The 19,836-nt window shown below is 42.7% G+C and overlaps 2 protein-coding genes across 13 annotated transcripts in view; both read right to left on the reverse strand.

Moving 5' to 3' along the window:
* LOC118326772 (regulator of G-protein signaling 12-like) overlaps positions 1–10,349 on the reverse strand; it is a 44,181-nt gene extending 33,832 nt beyond the window's left edge. For 3 of the 4 annotated variants that reach the window (XM_035659854.1, XM_035659857.1, XM_035659856.1), the window contains exons 1-5: positions 10,220–10,349; positions 7,659–8,989; positions 7,156–7,392; positions 5,335–6,318; positions 1,036–1,155 (exon numbers count right to left, since the gene is read on the reverse strand). In XM_035659854.1, coding sequence (XP_035515747.1) covers positions 1,036–1,155; positions 5,335–6,318; positions 7,156–7,392; positions 7,659–8,747 — 2,430 coding nt within the window. In that variant the 5' untranslated portion in view covers positions 8,748–8,989; positions 10,220–10,349. Of the gene's footprint in view, positions 1–1,035; positions 1,156–5,334; positions 6,319–7,155; positions 7,393–7,658; positions 8,990–9,714; positions 9,761–10,219 lie in introns of those variants that run through there. The other variant, XM_035659855.1, reaches the window with a different exon arrangement.
* Positions 10,350–11,487: 1,138 nt separating this feature from the next.
* The window catches only part of htt (huntingtin), a 33,377-nt gene continuing 25,028 nt past the window's right edge, over positions 11,488–19,836 (reverse strand). For 6 of the 9 annotated variants that reach the window (XM_035659793.1, XM_035659790.1, XM_035659789.1 and 3 more), the window contains 6 exons: positions 19,633–19,747; positions 18,496–18,709; positions 16,424–16,643; positions 16,035–16,197; positions 14,932–15,092; positions 11,488–14,788 (listed from right to left, as the gene is read on the reverse strand). In XM_035659793.1, coding sequence (XP_035515686.1) covers positions 14,575–14,788; positions 14,932–15,092; positions 16,035–16,197; positions 16,424–16,643; positions 18,496–18,709; positions 19,633–19,747 — 1,087 coding nt within the window. In that variant the 3' untranslated portion in view covers positions 11,488–14,574. The remainder of the gene's footprint in view (positions 14,789–14,931; positions 15,093–16,034; positions 16,198–16,423; positions 16,644–18,495; positions 18,710–19,632; positions 19,748–19,836) is intronic. The other 3 variants (XM_035659796.1, XM_035659795.1, XM_035659794.1) reach the window with 1 other exon arrangement.

Raw genomic sequence — 19,836 nt, forward strand, 5'->3', positions numbered from 1 at the left:
TATCTTGGACTGTATGTTATCAGTTTTGAGGCAGACTGGTGACTCTCAGAGCTATTTACCATAAATTTAAAACAAAAAACCTTTATTGACTCTTTTGTTTTTTATTTGTAACTTAGCATATTTCATTTAACTTCCTACAACATATCAGCACATTTTCAACAGATTCCTTGCCGTTACAAGTCTCATATCAATCCGACACTGTTGTTTTCATAGAGTGTATAACTGTAAAACAGCTGGGAGGGACAATTGAGTGAGATTCAACTCTTCTTTGTTTTGGGAGGATTTGTTTCATGTTGCTAGGATTTGTATTTCTGTGGTTGCTTCTTAATTTCAGTAAATGACAGGTTAGTTCTCATGAAAGAGGACAGAGATATCAATAAGCCAGTGTAATTCACATGGCATTGTTATCATCATCCTATCACATTGTAGTGTGTTCTACAGAGAAACAGCTGTTCCTAAAACCATGCTTTTCACAAACTAAATCAGTCCGATTTGTCTGAGCATTTCAGAGACATGAATCATCTTGTTCATGTTGTGACATACAGTGCAAGGTTGCCATCCACCTGCCACAGGGTTGATTAATCCCAAATATGTATATTCTTCTTTGTAGTACCTACTGGAGTCTTTAGTAAAGCTGACAAAGCTCTGTCAGTATGTGGCTGGTGGTAGCCTTCCCTGCCTGGAGGGGATGTCAGCTGTCTGTTAGAGTCAGCAAAAACACGAAGCTGCACATATTTTAGATTACAGGGAAACACTGAACACACTCCCCTCTGTCGTATAAGAGACAGTCATCTGACCCACGAGCTGCTGCATCGTCCATCAGCCTCTGGAGCCACATCAGCCCGCTCGCCCAGGACCACCACACATGATGGACAGCAGCGAATTAGAGAGAGGGAAATAGGTGAAAGGGCATGGAGGGATGAAGAGAGAGAAAAAAACACAGAAGGATGGAGAGTGTGGTTGTGTGTGTGTGTGTGGTGTGTGTGTGTGTGTGTGTGTGTGTGTGCTACTATGTGCTCACGCATATGCTCCTACCTCCAGGTTATCCAGAGAGCGGGCCAGGCTGAGACGTTTGGAGCGTCCAAAGGAGCGTCTGGCTGAGGAGCGCTGGGGGAGAGGAGGGAAGCCCATGGTCAGACCACGGAACCGACCACCCTGAAGAGAGAACATATACAAATGCTTTATGTAATACATATAAATACACGTGGGAGTGGCAGTAGCCAAAAAGTCAGAGAAGCAAACTGCTGTTGAGGTTGCTAGTAATAATCCCTAAACAAGGTTAGAAAATGTTTGTGGCGACAATGAGTGTCTCCCATCCTTCGACAGCCACTGCTGAGCTTTAATTGAGTGGCCAGCAGCAAAATACAGGTTGTAACAGGAAGCTTCCAGGGGAGAATATACAGAAAACAATTCTCATTTGACTTGGAAATATTGACATATATTGGAGGGTTGTTTGGTAGTCTGAGAGGCTTTACATGGATCTACAATTTCTCTGGTCTTGGTCTGGCCAAGGTCTTATTTCACATGTCATCCCTCTCCGTGTACTTTCTGTCACTCTTAACTGGCAAACAATACCATGACAATAAACAAATAAATATAGAAATCAGAGCATGATATATCGGCCAATATAAGCTTATGGCAGATGTATCAGTACTGACATATATGCTTGGCGATAAGTAACAACGCAGAAAAAGACACGTCAAACATATGGTTGAGGTCATTGAAAGTCTGCATAGTTTGTCTACCAGAGAGTACTGACGAGTTTTTCAGACTGTAAAATGTTCCAGTCAGAAGGTATCCTAGTCACAATTCTTTTTAAAAAATTACATTAAGAAATCTTTAGCAAAAATGTTAGTTTATGTAAAAATATATACATAATAGTAGGTGATATATCATTATCAAATATCAAATCAAGTAGTAGCATAAACCTCAAACATCCAGTGTCGATCAGGCTGTAATATAAAAACCTAAAAAAAAAAAACATTCACAGTAAAGATGCAAACAATAAATAATTTAATAACATACATCCATATTTAATTACATTTGTATTATTAGCTCATGGAAGCTTTACAGTCTTTACACTGTTGGTGGATTGTAGACTATGTGAGTTTATAATTCATCCATACTGGTTTTACATCAAACCATCCAGTGGGATAATATCTTATAATATTGCATGGAAACCAAAATGATCAAAACCATGATCCAATCCAAACAGTACATAAACAAACAGCCTGCCAGTATTTCTTACAACTGTTGACTGCTGCCTGTGTGTGTGTTTGGTGGGACTGGTGTTATAGACAAATGAATTTCAAACTGTCCATTAAATAAAGACACAATATGACATGTAGACAGTCTCACATGAAATCTTAAATGAAGAGATTTGTGCAGCTTTGCCTGAAGCATACACACGTATGTCTGTCTGAGACAGGTTTCTTTTTTTTCCACTTAAATGTCAAATTCCACGTTAGACGCAGGCATGTACATTCCTGTAATTTTGCCTTTAATAGCAGATAGTACTTTAGTCAACCCCACAACCACAGGCATAGCAGAGACACACAACACTGACACACAGACGGGTTGGACATGATAATAAACACACTCAGAGTTGTATGTGGGGACGTAGTGTGTTGTGCCCTTTTATTGGACGGCATTACATGGTTCAGAATAATATTCAAGATGGTATAGCAATTTAATTTAAGGACTACTACAGTGGAAACCCACTGACTGGAATGACATTTAAACTGGCCAGCTGTTATGCCATAAACCGCTGCCTAAAATGAGCACATCTGAAAATTAGTCATTGGGTCATCAAGATTTATTGTCAAAAGCCATCTGACAATGATGTAACCCCACTGAGTAGTGTTGTAAACCAAAGAGGAGAAGAAGCTTAGTCTTGCGTTGCCTTCTCAAGTTTACAATTAGCCTTTTAACAACTGTTGTCCTTTCGTTTTAGAGCACAACAGAAGTATTCGGCTACTTTCCTCCTCTCATAACGGGCATTTTGCGAATCTCTTTCCACTGTTGGAGAGAGCGTCTATGAATGGACCCCGGTTGACTAATGAGTGATTAATCAATGCTGACAGGCTCCAGAGGCCAAACTGTGACACATGTTGAATCTGACTGGCTGATTAGGAGGTCTTGTCGGCATTTCATCAGGAGATGACCAGTGGTGTTGCCTGGATACTGAGTCTACTCTGCATCTGTGTGTGTGTGTGTGTGTGTGCGTGTGTGTGTGTGTGTCAGATAACACAGACTTGAACATTCGATTACTTGTGTGGACACAAAACATTCTCACATGACCCCTGCTTAACCTGGTCGGTTTAAAAGATGTCATATTTGTGATGGCAATGAAGCAGAAAGTAAACAAAAGGTTTATTGAGAGAAGCTGAGATTTGGATTAAAAGGGGTGATAAAGTGTTGATCTGACTCAGCAGTACTGCGGTTGTTTTGGGTGTGGCTGCACCAGAGATTTTCAGAGAAACACTACATTTTAGTGGAAAACTCAGAGCTCTTATCTCTGTAGCTCATCTTGTCTCCCTTCTCACACACACACACACACACACACACTATGTCAAAGAAAAGAGGCATCCTTCCTGTTTACGACAGCACAGCTGTCAACATAAAAACCAAACACACACACAAATTCACCACTTATTCCTTGTAAAAACATGAACTGCACCAGGATAACAAGGGCTGAAACTGAATGGCTCTCTATTTGATTCTACAACACATAAACACAATCACTGCATCACATTTCAAGAGGCAGGATTCAATTCATGAACTTCAGGTAACAAGGGAATGGAAATCCAAAATTGATTTATACTTCATTAAATGAGTTTCCCATGGACATTCAAGAGTGCAGGAGGTTTATGGAGGTTTAGGTAGTGAAACAGTGCCACCCTGTGGCAAACACTAGAAATACATTAAGGATAAGGCATAATACACGGTATTACCTAGATTCAATGCAGTAACAATTTAGTTCAACACAGCGATACAGCAAAGCTACATTTGTCACAGCAGAATCAGCATTTTATCTGTAACCATGGCTTATCATGACCGCCTCCAAAGCTCTGTCTCCAGTCAGAGGACATTGTTTAGAGGGGTTAACCTCCACATTCCTGTCACTGTCAGACTTTACCCTGCCCTTGGCCTTGTAAACACTTCCTCCGATTGTCCCCTGGGGGTCCCTGGGACCCTGTCCACCACAAGTTTTGCTGGACGGAAGCACCAGCCTCCTTCAATATCAAGGAAACAAGTCTATCCTCGGTAGCTTTCTAATATGTAAATGTATGTGGCGATAATGCAACTGTTTCCTTCATACTTCTTAGGATTCTGTTTTCCACCTGACAGGAATCCAGTCAGGCTGGATATATCTTTCACACTCTGTCTCTCTTCCTTTCATTGTCTGGAAACAATAAACAGCCAGCCAATAATGTGCTGTGTCTCATTGTGTCTCAATGCAGAAGGAAATGGATTCTCACAAAATACTGCAGCCACTGTACTGAAGGGTAGCTTAATCTTAATTGGAGTGTTTTCATTTACTGCTTGTCATATAACTAATATGTCATGTAACCTTTTTGAATCTCTATAATATGACAAATGCAATGCATTACATTATAGCAAACAAACACCCTACTGTTTATATGTACTTCATTAAAACTAGTCTACAGCCTGCTCTGCTGTTACACTGAGTCTCATTACGGTGGGAAACAGGTGGTTTTCAGGTGAAGGCAGATGCCTGGCTGGTGCATAATACATGATCTGATACTGGAGCAGTGGGGATAAATAACTTATCAATCCACTTGTACCAAGTCTGGGGAGAGAGCCAACTGGGATGCTCACATTATTCAGAATAGTGCAGGGATGTTCTGTGGGGTGAACAAGGTTCACCACAATTTTAAAAACCACTGAAAAGTTTTACCTCTGAGCAAGAAAGAAAGTTCATTCAAGGACGGAATGGGTTAAATGAAAAGGAGAGGGCGAGAATGCGATGGAGTGCAGTGGGATGAACACAGATGGATTTATAGCCTCAATAAACTGTAGTCTTGGACACACTCTAGTCAGAGTAAATTTCCACAGCAGAGGTATGTGATGGGGGATGCTACCTGCTCCCCGGGCTTCTCATCTCATGGTCAGTTTTAACACAACTCTTCCAAAAGCCCACAGACCACAAACTGGCACAGTATAACACACAACTCCATACAGTATTGTAGTAAGACTGGCTATTTATTGGGTTGAATTCTGAATTGAAATGAATAAAATATGTGATTAGCACGAAAACTGACCAAAAAATCAAGGCCATTACTAATCGAAATACGTTCATCAAAAATGTACCTTTTTCTCTCCCTCCTTTGAATTCACTCGTTTCTTCTCTCTTTCGCTCCTCTCTGCTCCGGCTCTCTCCCGATCCCCAGCACCAAACAGCTTCTTAGCCCACTCATCTTTCTGAACAGCCAGCCGGTGGGTGTGGGAGTGGGGATGTGAAGGAGGAGGAGGCTGATTGCCTCCAGGTGGTGGCAGGTGGTCTCCGGGGGCCAGTGGGGCCCGGTAGCGGTCAGCCGGGATCTTATTCATGGGTGGGGGCAGTGTGCTGCAGTTAGCTGATGACCATCCGTCGGTGGATTCGGCGTAGGACTCCTGATCGCTGCTCAGGCCCTGGAGGTGGCTGTGGTGGTGCTGCTGACGCCAGTCTCTCAGCACATGGACTGGCAGCCACCGCTGCTGCTCCACCCCTACTCCTCCAGCCCCTCTCTTTTCTCTCCCCCCACAGCTCCTCCCCGCTTCCCTGGTGAGTAGTGGTGTGGGTGGACCCCTCGAGAAGTGCCTGCCGGGGACATCAGGGTGAGCCAAGGGGAGAGGGTGAGGGAGGTCAGCCAGGTGTGGTTCGTGACGGTAGTGGCCATTTCTCAGAGCTGGAGGAGGAGGAGGAGGTGGGTGGGAGGCTGCAGCTCCTAGGGTGGGGCTCCAAGCCTGCTGTGACGAAGTCGGGCTGTCCCAGTGGCGTGGTCCAGAGGTGTGGTTGTGGTTGGGGGGACCTCCGAGGTCTACTAAAAGCACTCTGTTGCTCTTCTCTTCTGGTAAAAAGTTGCCGATCCCACTGTCACTGTTGCTGCTGGTGCTGTGGTTCTGCTGGGCGTCATTGTCTGGATCATGGAAGGCCCGGGCCCGGACCCCCTCAATATTGTCCCCCATGTCCCGGTAGAGGACGGAGACAAACTGGAGGAGAGGCTGAGAGCTGGGCGGGAATTCCAGGCAGCCTCCTGTGTCTGGGTCGGGGGTGCACTCAAAGCCAAACCTCCGAGCTACTCCTAAATGGACCTTAGGAAACAACAACAGACATTTTCTACAATAAATATCACTTTCTCTCAACGACAATATTGCACAGGAAAATGTTTGAATTGCTGCATAAATGACATAAAATGTAGCTGTTAGTAACATAGCATCGCTGACACTCGATTAAATTAACTTTAGGTTTTCAATCTGGCATCGTCAGTTAGGCTGAGTGTCAAACTTTATTTCCTATTAACTCATTCTTTGATCAGACAAAGAATGAGTACATTTTGGTATTTTACTTACTTACTTACTGTTAATGACTAAATGTCATTAACAGGTGCTTTGTGTTAAGACAAAATTAAACACTGAGGCATTTGAGAAGTTTAATTTCTTGAAGTTTGTTCAATAAAAAAAATATTTATAATCCTCCATAAGGGGAATTGGAAAGAAAAGTACAGAGACTCCGCTATTGTGTTGGTGTTAAAATTAATTAATACTTTAATTTAAAAAATTAAACAATCCCCAGACCCTTTTTTCTTCGTTTCTCTCAGCCTTGATGAAGACCTTGTGAGGTCGACACCAGTCAGCACTTTAAACCAATAGGCGGAATAAAAAAGCCTTTCATTAACACTTTTTGAGCATTTGGCCACTGCTTTCATTTCGTGTTAGAAATTTCCAGCCGTTATTGACTAAAGGTTGAGTGTTCAATACTTAATAATGTTTCATTTAAATAGGAATATCCGATGTATATATCTGTATAAACAAAATAAAGTTAAATAAAGATAAAGTTTTCTGCTGATATTGTGATAAAAAACAGTTATCTCCTTCTAAGTGTGATTTGTAACCCCTTACTGCATCTCACCACTGTCTCTGTGTTCATACCTGGTGATGACAGAGTTCTGGGTCCACGATGAACACGTGACAGGAAGTCCTCAAACTGCCCTCTTCATCTTGTCCGTTGCTGAAGTGATCGTCGTGGTCGTCAGTGGCCTGCATCGTGACCAGTCCGAAGAATCGACGGTCATCGGGACAACAGGCACTGAAGGCTAGCTTTTCTGCTGGATAGGTGGCCAGAACCTGACCTCTGTCACTGCACAGACGCACACTGTCATGCATGACCTGGTAGGATGTAGCCATAAGACAATCACAGTTACACAACACGAGACTTCACATGTGGACATACTGTGTTTATACTGCTGAAGTTAAGTGATCTTGTTAACTCTTTTCTGGTTTTCCAGCCCCTTAAAATGCAGTATGATCAAAGCTCATTTAAGATAACTGATCCAAAGTTTCCAAACCCATTGGAAACCTATATCTAGAGTTTTTTTCTAGATACAGTTGACAATTTATCATGATCAGGTGGTTAAAAAAACACTCAATCGCACCTTCATGAGGACCAGTGAATGGATCTTTTGCTCGGCCCGGAGGCGCCTCATGCTGCATCTGATGGCTTGCAGGCTGTCGTTCTCTAAGCTCGTCCCTATGGAGGCCAGCTCAATGGAGCCCAGATAGCCAACGATCATGCCCACATTGAGGATGCCCTCGCTGGGCTCTAGGACCAAGTCGCCCCCATCTCCTACGTCCAAGTCTTGCTCTTCATGGTGGTGAAGGTGCAGATGACGGAAGTCTGAGTCCAGGAAGACTGAGTCGTCATTCAGAACTTGGGCCATCTCCTCCTCGGAGAGCAGGTTGGGGTTGCTCTGAGAACGGGAGGAGTTCCGATATGGAGGAAACTCTGGATCAGACAGTGGACGTGGCTTTGATGATGAGCTAACCCCGGGTCTGTCCTTGTCTGAGCTGCTGGAGGAGTGGCTGGAGTTCTCAAAGATCATATTAAAAATCCCTCCGGACTGCAGCTCTGCCACGACTTTCTCTGCCCTGTTGATGCCCAGCTGCTTAGAATCCATTTTGGGTTTGTACCACCCGCCGCGGGCGCCACCGCCTGACCTGCTGTTATTGTTGTTATTAACACTGTTGTCGTAGAAACCATCCAGCTCATCATCGCTGGAGCACGAGTCCAGGTAAGATGCTGCCATTGCGTTGCTGCTATGGTGACGGCTTCCAGCAGAGCGCTGGTGGTGATGGTGCCGCCTGGGACGTTCTCCTTCAGCGATGACCAGTTTCAAGACACCAGAGCAGCGTCCAATCAGTTTGACCACATCCTCATGGGACGCCTTGGAGACATTGATGTCATTGACGGACAGGATGTAGTCTCCCGAACGCAAACCCACATAGTCTGCGGGACTCCCTTTCAGGATGCAGCTGAGGACACATGGACTTTGGCCTGACAGCGTAAAGCCATACCCTGTTCTCCCTCTCGCCACCTCCACAGCCCGGATACGACCCTGCTGGTGAGAGGAGGAGGGTAGCGGTGGAGGCTGGGGCAGGTTGAGTCCACCTCCACCACAAGGGCGTCTTTTGGATGATGCATCCACTTGCCTGAACATTGTGCCAGGGAACTTCCTCTTGTCCATTGATTCAGTGAAGTTCAATCAGTCATTATACGTCCCCAGGCTCCGCTCACGCAGGAACACAGGACATATCCAACGTCCGTCTCGTCTAACTGCTCTGCCGTCAAGCTGCTACGAAAAAGTGAGTAGCAGTTCTGAATGCAGCAGAGGGGTGAAAGTTTGGCCTCAGTTTTGGCACAGCCTTGCTACTGCAGCACTCTCATCCTGGTGTCACCCGCTCTCTCCCAATTCACAGACTCAGATACCTGCAGCACAACACAACACAGCCCAGTCACTCATCAAAGCTCTGTCCTCCTCCTCATGCTTCGCCTGTATTTACTTGAGCTTCCATCATACTTTATAGCATACAGTAGATTAAACACAGTCTGTCTGGCCTATAAGGAGGCATAAGAGCCCAATATGGTTATAAAACCGTCAAAAATATCAAAGGAAAGCTATCATTACATCACGACATCACTATAAATGGCATTTTTGACAGTTAATAGCGCATGTTAAGGGGAAAGCTCTCTCCACACAGCCACACCTGTGCAGGGTGGAGTCAGGCCTCAGCTGTCCAATGGGTAATGTGGTTTTAAACTGGAGGCGTTTTCACACCTGACAGGCATGCAGGTAAAGTTAAGACAGACCCAGCCTACAACAACGCCAGGCTAACTTCAGCTTTACATTCGCTCTTTATCAACGCGGACTGTTGCTTTGGTTTGTGTTCAATGGCTGCCTGCTCCTAAACAGTGTAAAAGCTTTCACTATGAAGCTGTGAGGAAAATGTTAACGTTAGCTGAGATTAGCCGACGCGTTGCCGTTAGCAAAGTTAGCCGTTACATGCTAGTAGAGCTACACGTTAGCAACGGTTGCAATGGTCGCTAGTGAAAGAAATTAACAACTATGTGTTTGACACTTTACACTCAAAAGTGCATGCTTTTTTTTTTCTTCTGTCAATTCACGAGAGTTTCAAAAAGTTTCTTGCCGTTACTTGCTGTTCAAAAGTGCATCCACCCATGCTTAAACTGTAGTCCCGCCCCCCGAGTTCCAGTTCTTTGGAATGTCGGTCTGTAGCTATGGCAACGGCGGTGTACACAGACTTTCATATCCCGTCATTGGTTTTCCCAGTTGTCAGTCAGACAGCGAACAGTTATGTGGACAAATTGACAAAAGTTAGTTTGAGAAATCACAAATAAAAGTAAGAACGGTAGCTTATTCCACAGGTGTCAAAACCCAGTCTCAACAAGAGTGGCCGTCTAACCCCGTTGATAGAATTACTGGCAGTATTATCGGATGCAGATTACATGTATCGATCTGTGTTTTACCATCAGTCAGCGAGACCGCAAACGACAACAGCTGGGTACAATACGTCTGAGTTGTAAAGCAGGGATAGCTAAGTAAAAGGTGGATGCAGGTCTTTTTTTTTTTTTTAGTGTTCCGACAAAGATGTTCGGTGTAGCGGGTTCACCCAACAGGAAAAATAACAAATGACTTACTGGTCGGTGTCCGACGGTGATGCTGCTCGGGCGGTTTCCATAGTTTAGTCGCTAAGGTTAGTTAGGTAAACTCAGGGACGATGGGTAAACAAAAGAAAAGGCTGCACCATCTGGCGAAGTAGCCTTAAGAGGAGGAGGACTGGAGGAGAGGGAGGTGTGCTCAGAGCGGGCAACAGAGGGGGGAGGACACAGAGGGGGGGGGGGCAGTTTTAATACAAGAAAATACATTTAAAGAGTTCATTAACTGCATATAGGCCATATTATCTTACAGTGTGTGGGAGAGAGAGGGGTTTATCCAGGCTGCTGAACAGTGGTGAGTCTGTGTCTTGGTTTCGGAGGTCTGCTGTGCACCTTGAGAAGCATCAAGTGTTGGATAAGGAGCAGCACTGCAGAGCCACTGAAATAAACTTCTACTTCACCAGGAAATCTGCCTGTCTGGATCTTTACTGTGAATGCAGTGTGCAGCTGGAGTTGCTAAACTTTGATACCAGAATAGCTGTTTCAAACCAGAAAACAGAGGCATTAGAGCACAGCACATACACACACCTGTTGTTTTATTTATCTATATTATTTAGTTTTCACTTCAAAAGTTAGGATTTTGCAATTTAGAGTTGCATTATAGTAAAAAAAAAAAAAAAAGATTTGTTGGGACATTATTTCCAAAAGTGCTATGCTTGGTGTAATTGATACAGATGACGTGATGAAGTAAAGGTCAGCCATATAAAGTGTTTGCCATGTACAGTTGGTTAATACCTGTGCCACCATGATTTCAGCACATTGCTTCTTGAACCATATGGCAGCTGTCTGCTAATCCTGTTAATACTTTTTAATCATGAACCACCCATCCTAATGGGTGCTGTAAAACCAGGGCAACATATGCTTTCATACTGCGCAGTCTATAAAAGGGAATTACAGCCCGGCCGAGAAAAGGAAATTGTACAAAATGCAATAAGTTGATTGCATAAGAGGTCAGTTAGAGTTAGGGTTAAAGGTCTGATAACAGGCTTCGAAAGCAATACGCTACAATGGACCTTTAAGTGAGCACGTTGGTAAATCATGCATTTTCTCTCAGTGGTTCCTGTGTTTGTCCGGCTAATCTGAGTCGACTGGCAGCAGCTTGTTATTTCCAGCAGAGAGGAAGATGGGGAAGAGCGTTTTAATGATTGTGTCCTCACAGTGTTGATTGTGAGTATCAACTGAAATTCACTATTCTCGTGGAGGAAGTCGTACAATTCACAAAGATCACAAAAGATAACATCTTTAAATTATTTATTTATTTCTACAACAGACCATAACGCAGTGATTCATCTCTTTAAAATATTAAAATGAACAGAAATACATAATTTTAATAGATTTTTTCTTTACAGAGAGTTGTCAAAAAAACTGAACAAGATGTGAAGGAGGCTCCAGGGTCCTGTTGGGGATCCAGACTGAAGAAACATCATTTACAGTCTGTACTTCTTCTGTTACCACCTTCGGAGAATCATTATATAAATCACATTTGTGGTCACCAAATGTTTTCTAGAAAGGGGAAAAAAGAGGTATTCTTTTAAGGCCAAGCACCAACATGCTAATAGCAAGGACAGTTTACGGGGCATGTAAAGAACTTGGCAGAGAAAAGATTGAACCATAGTGATTATCAGCTTTTACATTAGAGCAAAAACAAAGACTACATTGTCCTTTGAGTTGTTTATTCTGCAAGTTGAAGAAAATAGTCTTAAAGGGAAGCATGTTAAATCAGCTGAAAATGACCTTTGTACATGGCCTCCACGCCCATCTCCCCAAACCACAAAAGATTTTGGGGTAATCGTATTACCCCCTGCAGGGGTCCCCAGTCAGTCTTTGCCTCGTCTTATGCCGGCGGAATGTACTAAACGACAAGATGAAAAGAACATTTTCTCTATCCTGTCTTTGAATGACTTCCTTTAACATTACAAGAAGTGCAGAAAAAAAAAGTTTCCGTCGTCCTCCATTTCTTTTCACCGCACAAATCCAAACTGACTTTGAAGTGACTGTTGATCTGAGGAAAACAGGAGTCATTTTGGCTCATTTAATCTAATTCAGGGAGGCCTCTCATTGGAATTCCAACGACAGCAGCAGAGGACTCAGTCATTTATTATGTGAATGCATTATTTGAACATGATGAAAAGGAAGCCAGTCACATTGCTTTTAAGGTTGAAAAGTGGTAACATATTTAGCATACAAACCACCGATGTTTTTACTTTTATGTACTGTAGGACTCATTGCATATCAAGAAAGCGCCTAACATCAACATGAGAGGAACTTCAAGTTTTTAGGTGCTAGGTGTATTTAATATTCAATAATAAATATTCACATAGACAATGAGTGATGAAATATTTACCAGTCTTGAACAGAGACAAAACTATATTTAAAGCTCAACAAAAACAAAACTCCCACTGTCAACATGGCATCACTACGCTACACTTTCCTCATCTGTTGATTTGTCAAAGCTGCTGTTGGTAGCTAAGGTTACAAGGCTCGCTTTGGATTGTGTTGCATCTCTCCCACACAATAGTCATGGCAACTGTACCCACGGAAATACAGTATTAAGGACTATGCAAGAAACTAGCAGTAATGCTAAGCATGCATTCAAGCTTTCAAGCTTTCAGTGTACAGGACATATATTCAGTCTTTATCTAAGGCAAGTGTATGTACAGAGTAACGGCGCCCAGCACACTCCCAGGCAACTCTAGGTCATGTCTTCAATAAAATACTATAAGCGTGTAGCTTTCTGCATTCTGCGGTCTGCTGATTCACTGATTTTTCATTCTCTCATCGTGTGTGTGTGTGTGTTAAGACAGACAGAAAAGAAAATGACATCACATTATCTTACTGTCTATTTTAAGATCTCTCATCTTTACACAGTTCTTATTTTATCATGCACCATGGCTTTCATATTTACTTTACAATGAATTTCTTTTTACAAGATACGAAGGTAACTCCATTTAAAGATGACTGCAAACGTCTTCCAGTCTTATTACAACAACAATAGTCACATCTTACATCCTGAGAATTAAAAAAGTACAAGAAATGGTGAGGTGGAATCATTCGGGTGCACTGGGGAGCATACAAGACTTTTTTTTTTTTAAGGACCAGACAGATATAAGCAATATGATAAAATCATAACAGAAAATGCCCCCCCCCCCTGCTACTTGTAAAAAAAGAAAAGACAACATCACTGCAATTTTGGTATTTTTCTTGCTTGACATTTTCCATCATCTTAAGTGTTAGTACACGGGCTCTTACACAGTTAAAACTATGTATAATTTTGAAAACAAATGATTTTATATACTTCCCAGTATATACCTGTCTAGTTCTTTGTCCACTCATTACAACATCCAGAATAGGCCACTGCACAGATACAGAAACTGTAGCAACTTGCTGAAAAGGGTGCAAACAAGTTGACATTTCTGCAGTGACAAATACAACTACAACACCCATTCTCTGCTTCTCATCGTCACTGGAAAGAAGAAAAGAAAACTATGGCTATTAGTGATCATTCTTACACATAAAATAATCAACTATTTAACTTGTGTCAGAGAATGACCACAAGTAAGTTAAATATAAAAAAGGTTTTCAAAGATACCAATTGTTGACAACATTAAGCAGGCATTTCTGACTCTGTCAGCCCATTGTCAGTGTGTCCTAACCAGACCTTCAACACTCTTTAACAAAAACGCACTGAAAAATAGATGCATTGAAACTTTAAATATAGTAAATACTTTGCATTTTCTATTTTTTTTTTTTTCTATATTTTACTTTACGGACATCACAATACTCAAGCAAGTCCTCACAGGAAAATAAACAAATCCAATTTTTGTTTGATTAATGTTATTTTTATAGGTTTTTAAATCAAGGTGCTGGGTAGAAGGAAGTGTTCAAGGTGCTGTCATTCATCTCGAGGAATGGTCTGTGGTAGTGGTGGGGGGGGGGGCACTGTGGTTATAGGCAGAACCACAGTTTGAAGGGTTTTGCAGCCAGTGTCCTTCATATTAGGTGCACTCTTCAGACAGTCCTTTAACATTACACCCTAAAACTGACATGGATTCAGATCTCCCCCTTGATTTCTCTTTATGCTCACTCCACTGAATTCATTATGGGGACTTCAGTAGTTCTACTCATTTCAGTGTAAAGGAGGAAAAGGGATGAGGCTACAGTAGGTTTTTCTAATGAAACATTCTGTTCTTTCCCTCCATCACAACTCAAGGGGGAGGTGTACATGGAGATCTAATTTCCCGCTCTACCACATTTCTTACACTAATCCACTTTTCTCCCCATGCTTCGTCCCCCCCGGCCTCTCTCTGTGCCTTCATGTCCATCTCGGTCTGTTGCCCTCAGAGTGATGTGTCCTGGTGGATTGACTGCAGACAGCCCAGCAGCTGGTAATAAGGGCTGCCTGGCGAGGCCACAGTCTCAAAGACGGACTGGAAAGCCCGCCGGTCCAGCTCCTCGTCAATCTGGTGCCGGTAGAAATCCATGGCCAACAGGCAGAACAGGTTGACGTCCACCACCTCACTGGAGCCCATTCGGCTGATCACGTGTGGAAGTCTGGTTGAGAGCAGGGGGGTTAAGGACAATAGACCACACTGTTTCATAAGCAGGACATTTAGACTGGTGCCTCCAAACATACAGTATAGATACAACAACCCAATCACTGTCCTGCTCACGGGACTTATGTCATGTAAGGATACAGGGCCGAGATCCACTGGGAGGTGGAAGCAGAGACAAAGAAACAGGAGAGGCTCCACATGGCCATGGCTACTGGTGTCCTCTGAGTGAAGTTGGACAAGGACAGCAGCACCCAGTCTCGCACCATAGAAGACTGGCCTGTGGCATGGAGTGTCTGGAAAACCTGGAGGTGGGTGCAGAGCCGGGGGAGAGACGGGACGTTTTCAAGATGTGCATTAGTTGAAGGTATAAAAAAACAACAACAAAAAAAACGTTTAGATTGTAAAATTATCAAAATGTTTGAAATTATCTTTGCAATAATCAAAGCAGCCCATTTATTTAAGTTTGTTTTTTGAGGTCTGGAAGCTATATATGTGCATTTTCTTCGTGTGGTTCATTGTACACCAGATGGCAGACACTCAGTGTCAGTGGTCTTTGATTTCAATTTTCCAAAAAGGAAAACAAAGCTGCTGTTCTAGAAATTGTCAATTTCCCAACCCAAAACTGGTTTCTAAAATTAGTCTTTAGAAATGCAGCACGTAGTTGTATTCAGTTGATTCTTAGGTGTTTTTTCATACACAAGATATCCAAACAAATACTGAGCTTACTACCATACTCGTGTTTAAGGATAACTTTTATTTCAATATAATCGTGGCTGAAAATCATTTACTTCTACTCCAAATTCTACTGTCTGCTTCAGTCTCATTTATTCTTCATTTTTACTTCCCCTGTACAACAACAGGAACCCACTGTCTCTGCTCCAGCTCAATGTTGCCACGACAACTTATTGTCTGATTGGACAACAAAAGAGTTGGCTGTGGCGATCACAACAGAAGTACCAAGTAACACTTCACTGAGACTGGACTTCATTGAAATTCTCCGTAATGCTCCTCGCAAGAAGTTAAATATTAGTACAGGAACAAAACAAACCCCCCCAAACAGATTCTTTGACCACAGAAACGCTGCAATGTTCAAAAGCTTTTTGATTTGCCAATACAAATTAATGAATCAATTATAATCAGATCCAATCCTGCCTTGTAAGCCTAAACATACAAACATTTTTAAATCACATTATTGTTCTACTAATAAATGGACATGATTTGTTTTTTCATGTCCTGCTGCTGACCTTGTAGACGACAGTGGCCATGAATTGTGGGTATGGTTGCTGATTGGACAGGAACTCTCCGATGACCTTGTTCATGACGTCCTGTGGCGGGAAGAAGTCATCCAGAAACTGGGGCAGGATCCTGGACACCACCCGTGCCTCGCTGGGTAAACCTTTCCGGATCCTGCAAACCGGAAATCCCAAAAAGCAAATGATGATGGGAAACAAAACAATTGCTACTACCGCTAGTCAAAACGCATATCGGCTGCCACCATCAAATTATTTTGGCCACTACAAACCCAGAGAGGTGAAAGAAAGCTGCAAATTAAAAAGGGTGCATGTTTTTTTTTTATTTAATAGCAAAACTGTACAAGTCTTGTATAATGGAGGGTGTGCAAGTGTGTGTGTACCTGTCGAAGAGCACAGAGACCCTCTCCATGGCAACAATGATCGACTCGCTGTCTGGGGCCTGAGGGTCAGAGTGGGCGGGGCGACTGGCAGGGCTGGCTTTCTCCTTTCCTGAGGAGAAACCAACATGACCTGCCGTGACGCCCACCGCCTCTGCTACGGCAGAGCCAGAGTCAACCTGACCTCTAACCCCTGTCACGTCTGAACCCGACGCAAGCACCGCTGAGAGGACGAGAGGGGAGGGGGGTGGCACCGGTTGAACCAGTGGGGGACAGGTTAGAGTGGGAGTAGGGACACCGATATCACAAGATTCAGATCAGAATTTTGTTGACCTCAAAACAGAAAATTGGTGAAATTCTGGGAGCTACCTTTGGTCAAATCTGTACGTGACTGGTGCTTAACGTATTACAGATTTCAAATTCCATGTTTCCTGGGTGCATTACATACTAGATTATCTTCTCCTGTGACCTGAATGTGCTTCAGCTTGCTCTGCTGTATAGCACAGGGAGGTATGCAGAAGTTATAGGTCAGTTTGCATTAGCAAGAACTCGAGTTTACACAAAGAATTCGCTGGCTAGCTCAAGGCAACAAAGAAGTGTTATTTAGCCAGTCACCATATGGACATCAACATGCTAATAGGGTTGCTAGGGTTAGTAGGGGCCGACGTAGGGGTTAGAGGTAGGGTATATCAGAGGTATGCACAAAATACATGTATCACATGCAGGAGGCAAGCATTAAAGGGTTGTTTTCAGCTTTTAACAACGGTCTGCTAAGCTGTAAAGAGAGACTTAATAGTTGTAAATCACTAGTCACCATGATAAGATATATGTTTGTTACTGACAGTGGGTGTAAATACAGCCAATATGTAAACTTGTAATCAGTTGTAATAATTGTGCTTCAAAATAAAGCATTTTTTAATTCCCCCTGTAATAATATTTAAGTACAGTACTGAAGTTAGCTGTAGTTATATAGTAATATCATTCATCTTAGACTGCACAGCTGGGAAAAAGATACAACAGCAATTTGTGTGTGCAATTGTGATAGCAAAAGCATATCACAGCCAATCATATCCCTTGATAATGGAGCATGCTATGCGTGAGTCAAAATTGCTGAGTGCGCAACATCCTCACTCATGATCAACATCTGTTACATCTCAAGAAACAATCCACAGGCAGTCCACGATGGAGAGGTAACAACGTATGACAAAACACTAAAATGATTACCTTTGTGTTAACAGTAAATTCAAAATAAAGCTATTTTCTACCCGGTCTTTACTAAAAATAGGTTCAATAAAAGTCATCAATAATTATCTATCAACTGAAATTAAAAATTGTAGTGGGATTCATTTTTAGTCCTACTTTCCATGCATCGCTAAAAATAATAGTCTGCAATTTGCTGTAAGCCGCATGCAAAAGGGGCATACACAATCAGGTGTAAGCTAATGAGTTGGGATTTCAGTAGCTTAGAAGCAGCAATATTTTACTACATAATGTTATTTTTAAGATTGTCCCAGTTCTCCCGCTCAACACTTTTCCTTTTTAGAAAAGAGAGTCGCTTGCCTCAACAATGAGGTAGGTAACTCCAGTGAGGAATGAGACACCACCTACAACGGCAGATAACAGATCCTATGCTACTTTATACATCATTCGTGCTGTCTACATCCTTATTTTCAACTGTCTTTCATTGTGAAGCCAAATTTGTGTGGGAGATGTTGAGGGCTCACTTTGCAGCACCACTACATTTTACTATACATACTATAAGGAAGGAAGGGGATGAGAGCACAGGAAAGAAATGGGACACAACCTTACTGCGGCATTGTAAATAAGTTAAACCTGCAGGACTGCAAGCTTAACTAATTTCAGAGCTGCATCAGCTTTGGTGAGGAGAAATGATGAGGAAGTAGTCTACTACTATTTAGAGTGTCCATCCGGGTGAGTTAGCCAGCTATAATCCCATGGTGAGTTTGCAGTGGACTGAGAGTCAGCAGTAATGAAAGCACCAGTCCTAATACAGTACATGCTGGTGATTTAGCCAGAATGCTACATTGCATCAGTCGTGCTAGAGCCCGTCTTACCAGTGTACATGCAGGTGAGCATGAGGCCCAGGGCAGCCATGGCTCTGTGTGGCGACGGCATGTTGACTCGGTCTACACTGAGTTTGACCAGCGCTTCTCCGTCCACGCGTGACAACTGCTCCGACAGCAGGAGGCGCTCCAGACCGCGCAGCACGCAGTGATAGATGACAGAGGGAGTGGAGTCCTCGCTGGCTGACACCATCACACCACACAACTGGAAGACAGGCACAGAGGAAGGAGATGAAGCGGGAGCATTGGAGCAAGCAAGAGAAAGACAGACGAGAGTAGTAACAGTAGACACCGTAAATAGCTTATGATAGTACACCATCACCTATATATATTTTGACAATACACAAAACTCAAAATAAAATACTCAACGCATTTTTAATTGATCGGTATTGACTGTTAAGTTTTATTGATCCGATCTTTTGTTTTATGTCAGCTGTACTTTCTTCCACTCTGCTCAACTCTATGTGAAAGCAGGAGCTGCCCCACCCACTGCAGAGTTTCACCAGCCACACTCAACACACTACTGCAAGTGCAACAAAAGTCCAGCGAACAAAAAGCCAATAAGATAATTAATGTAATTTGTGGAAATATGTACAAACGGAAATAAACAGTCAGTGGAATACAGACTGTTCATTCAGTTACTTAGGTAAAGGCTGCACTCAAGCTCCAAACACTGGAAAGAGAAACTCCCTCCAGACAGCGACAAGCCATAAAGATTACACAGGGTTTGTTATTTTATACTTCAGTGTGTAAAAAAACAACAACAAAAAAAACATATTTGATGCAGGCATTTTGTTTCTTAATGCAAAGCTGTCTAATTGTCAAGCATATAGGCTACACATTGAATTGATTTGAATAACTTTCTAACCATATGCTAACTGTATTTTAAGTGTGCACTGCACACTATAGTATCTAAAAAACAAAAACAAAAAAAATGATACAAGTATTGGATCGGGATTCGGTATCAGCAGATAATATCAAATGACTCTGATACGGGGCTAAAACAACTTGACTGGGACATCCCTACTCAAAATACTTAGATTTTTGTCCCATGTAATAGCGGAATATGTTTTGTTTCTCCTCAGTCAAGTTCATGCAACTTCACATGTATACACACAGAATGTTTACCTGTATAATTCCAGCCATAAACTCAGCTCCTACATCCAGAGGGTAGTTCTCCATCATGTAGAAGGCCACTGCGCACATTACCAACACATGCTGCTGGTTATGCAGGTTCACACAGCTGCAGGGCACAAAGACAGGAGACATTCAGAGTGAGTGGAACCAAAGTAACATTCAAATAAAATACAAGGTAGTTGTTTGAAATGTGAA

This window comes from Morone saxatilis, unplaced genomic scaffold (genome assembly GCF_004916995.1).
Source record: "Morone saxatilis isolate NCDOM2014 unplaced genomic scaffold, NCSU_SB_2.0 Contig17, whole genome shotgun sequence".
NCBI classification, from domain to species: Eukaryota; Metazoa; Chordata; class Actinopteri; family Moronidae; genus Morone; species Morone saxatilis.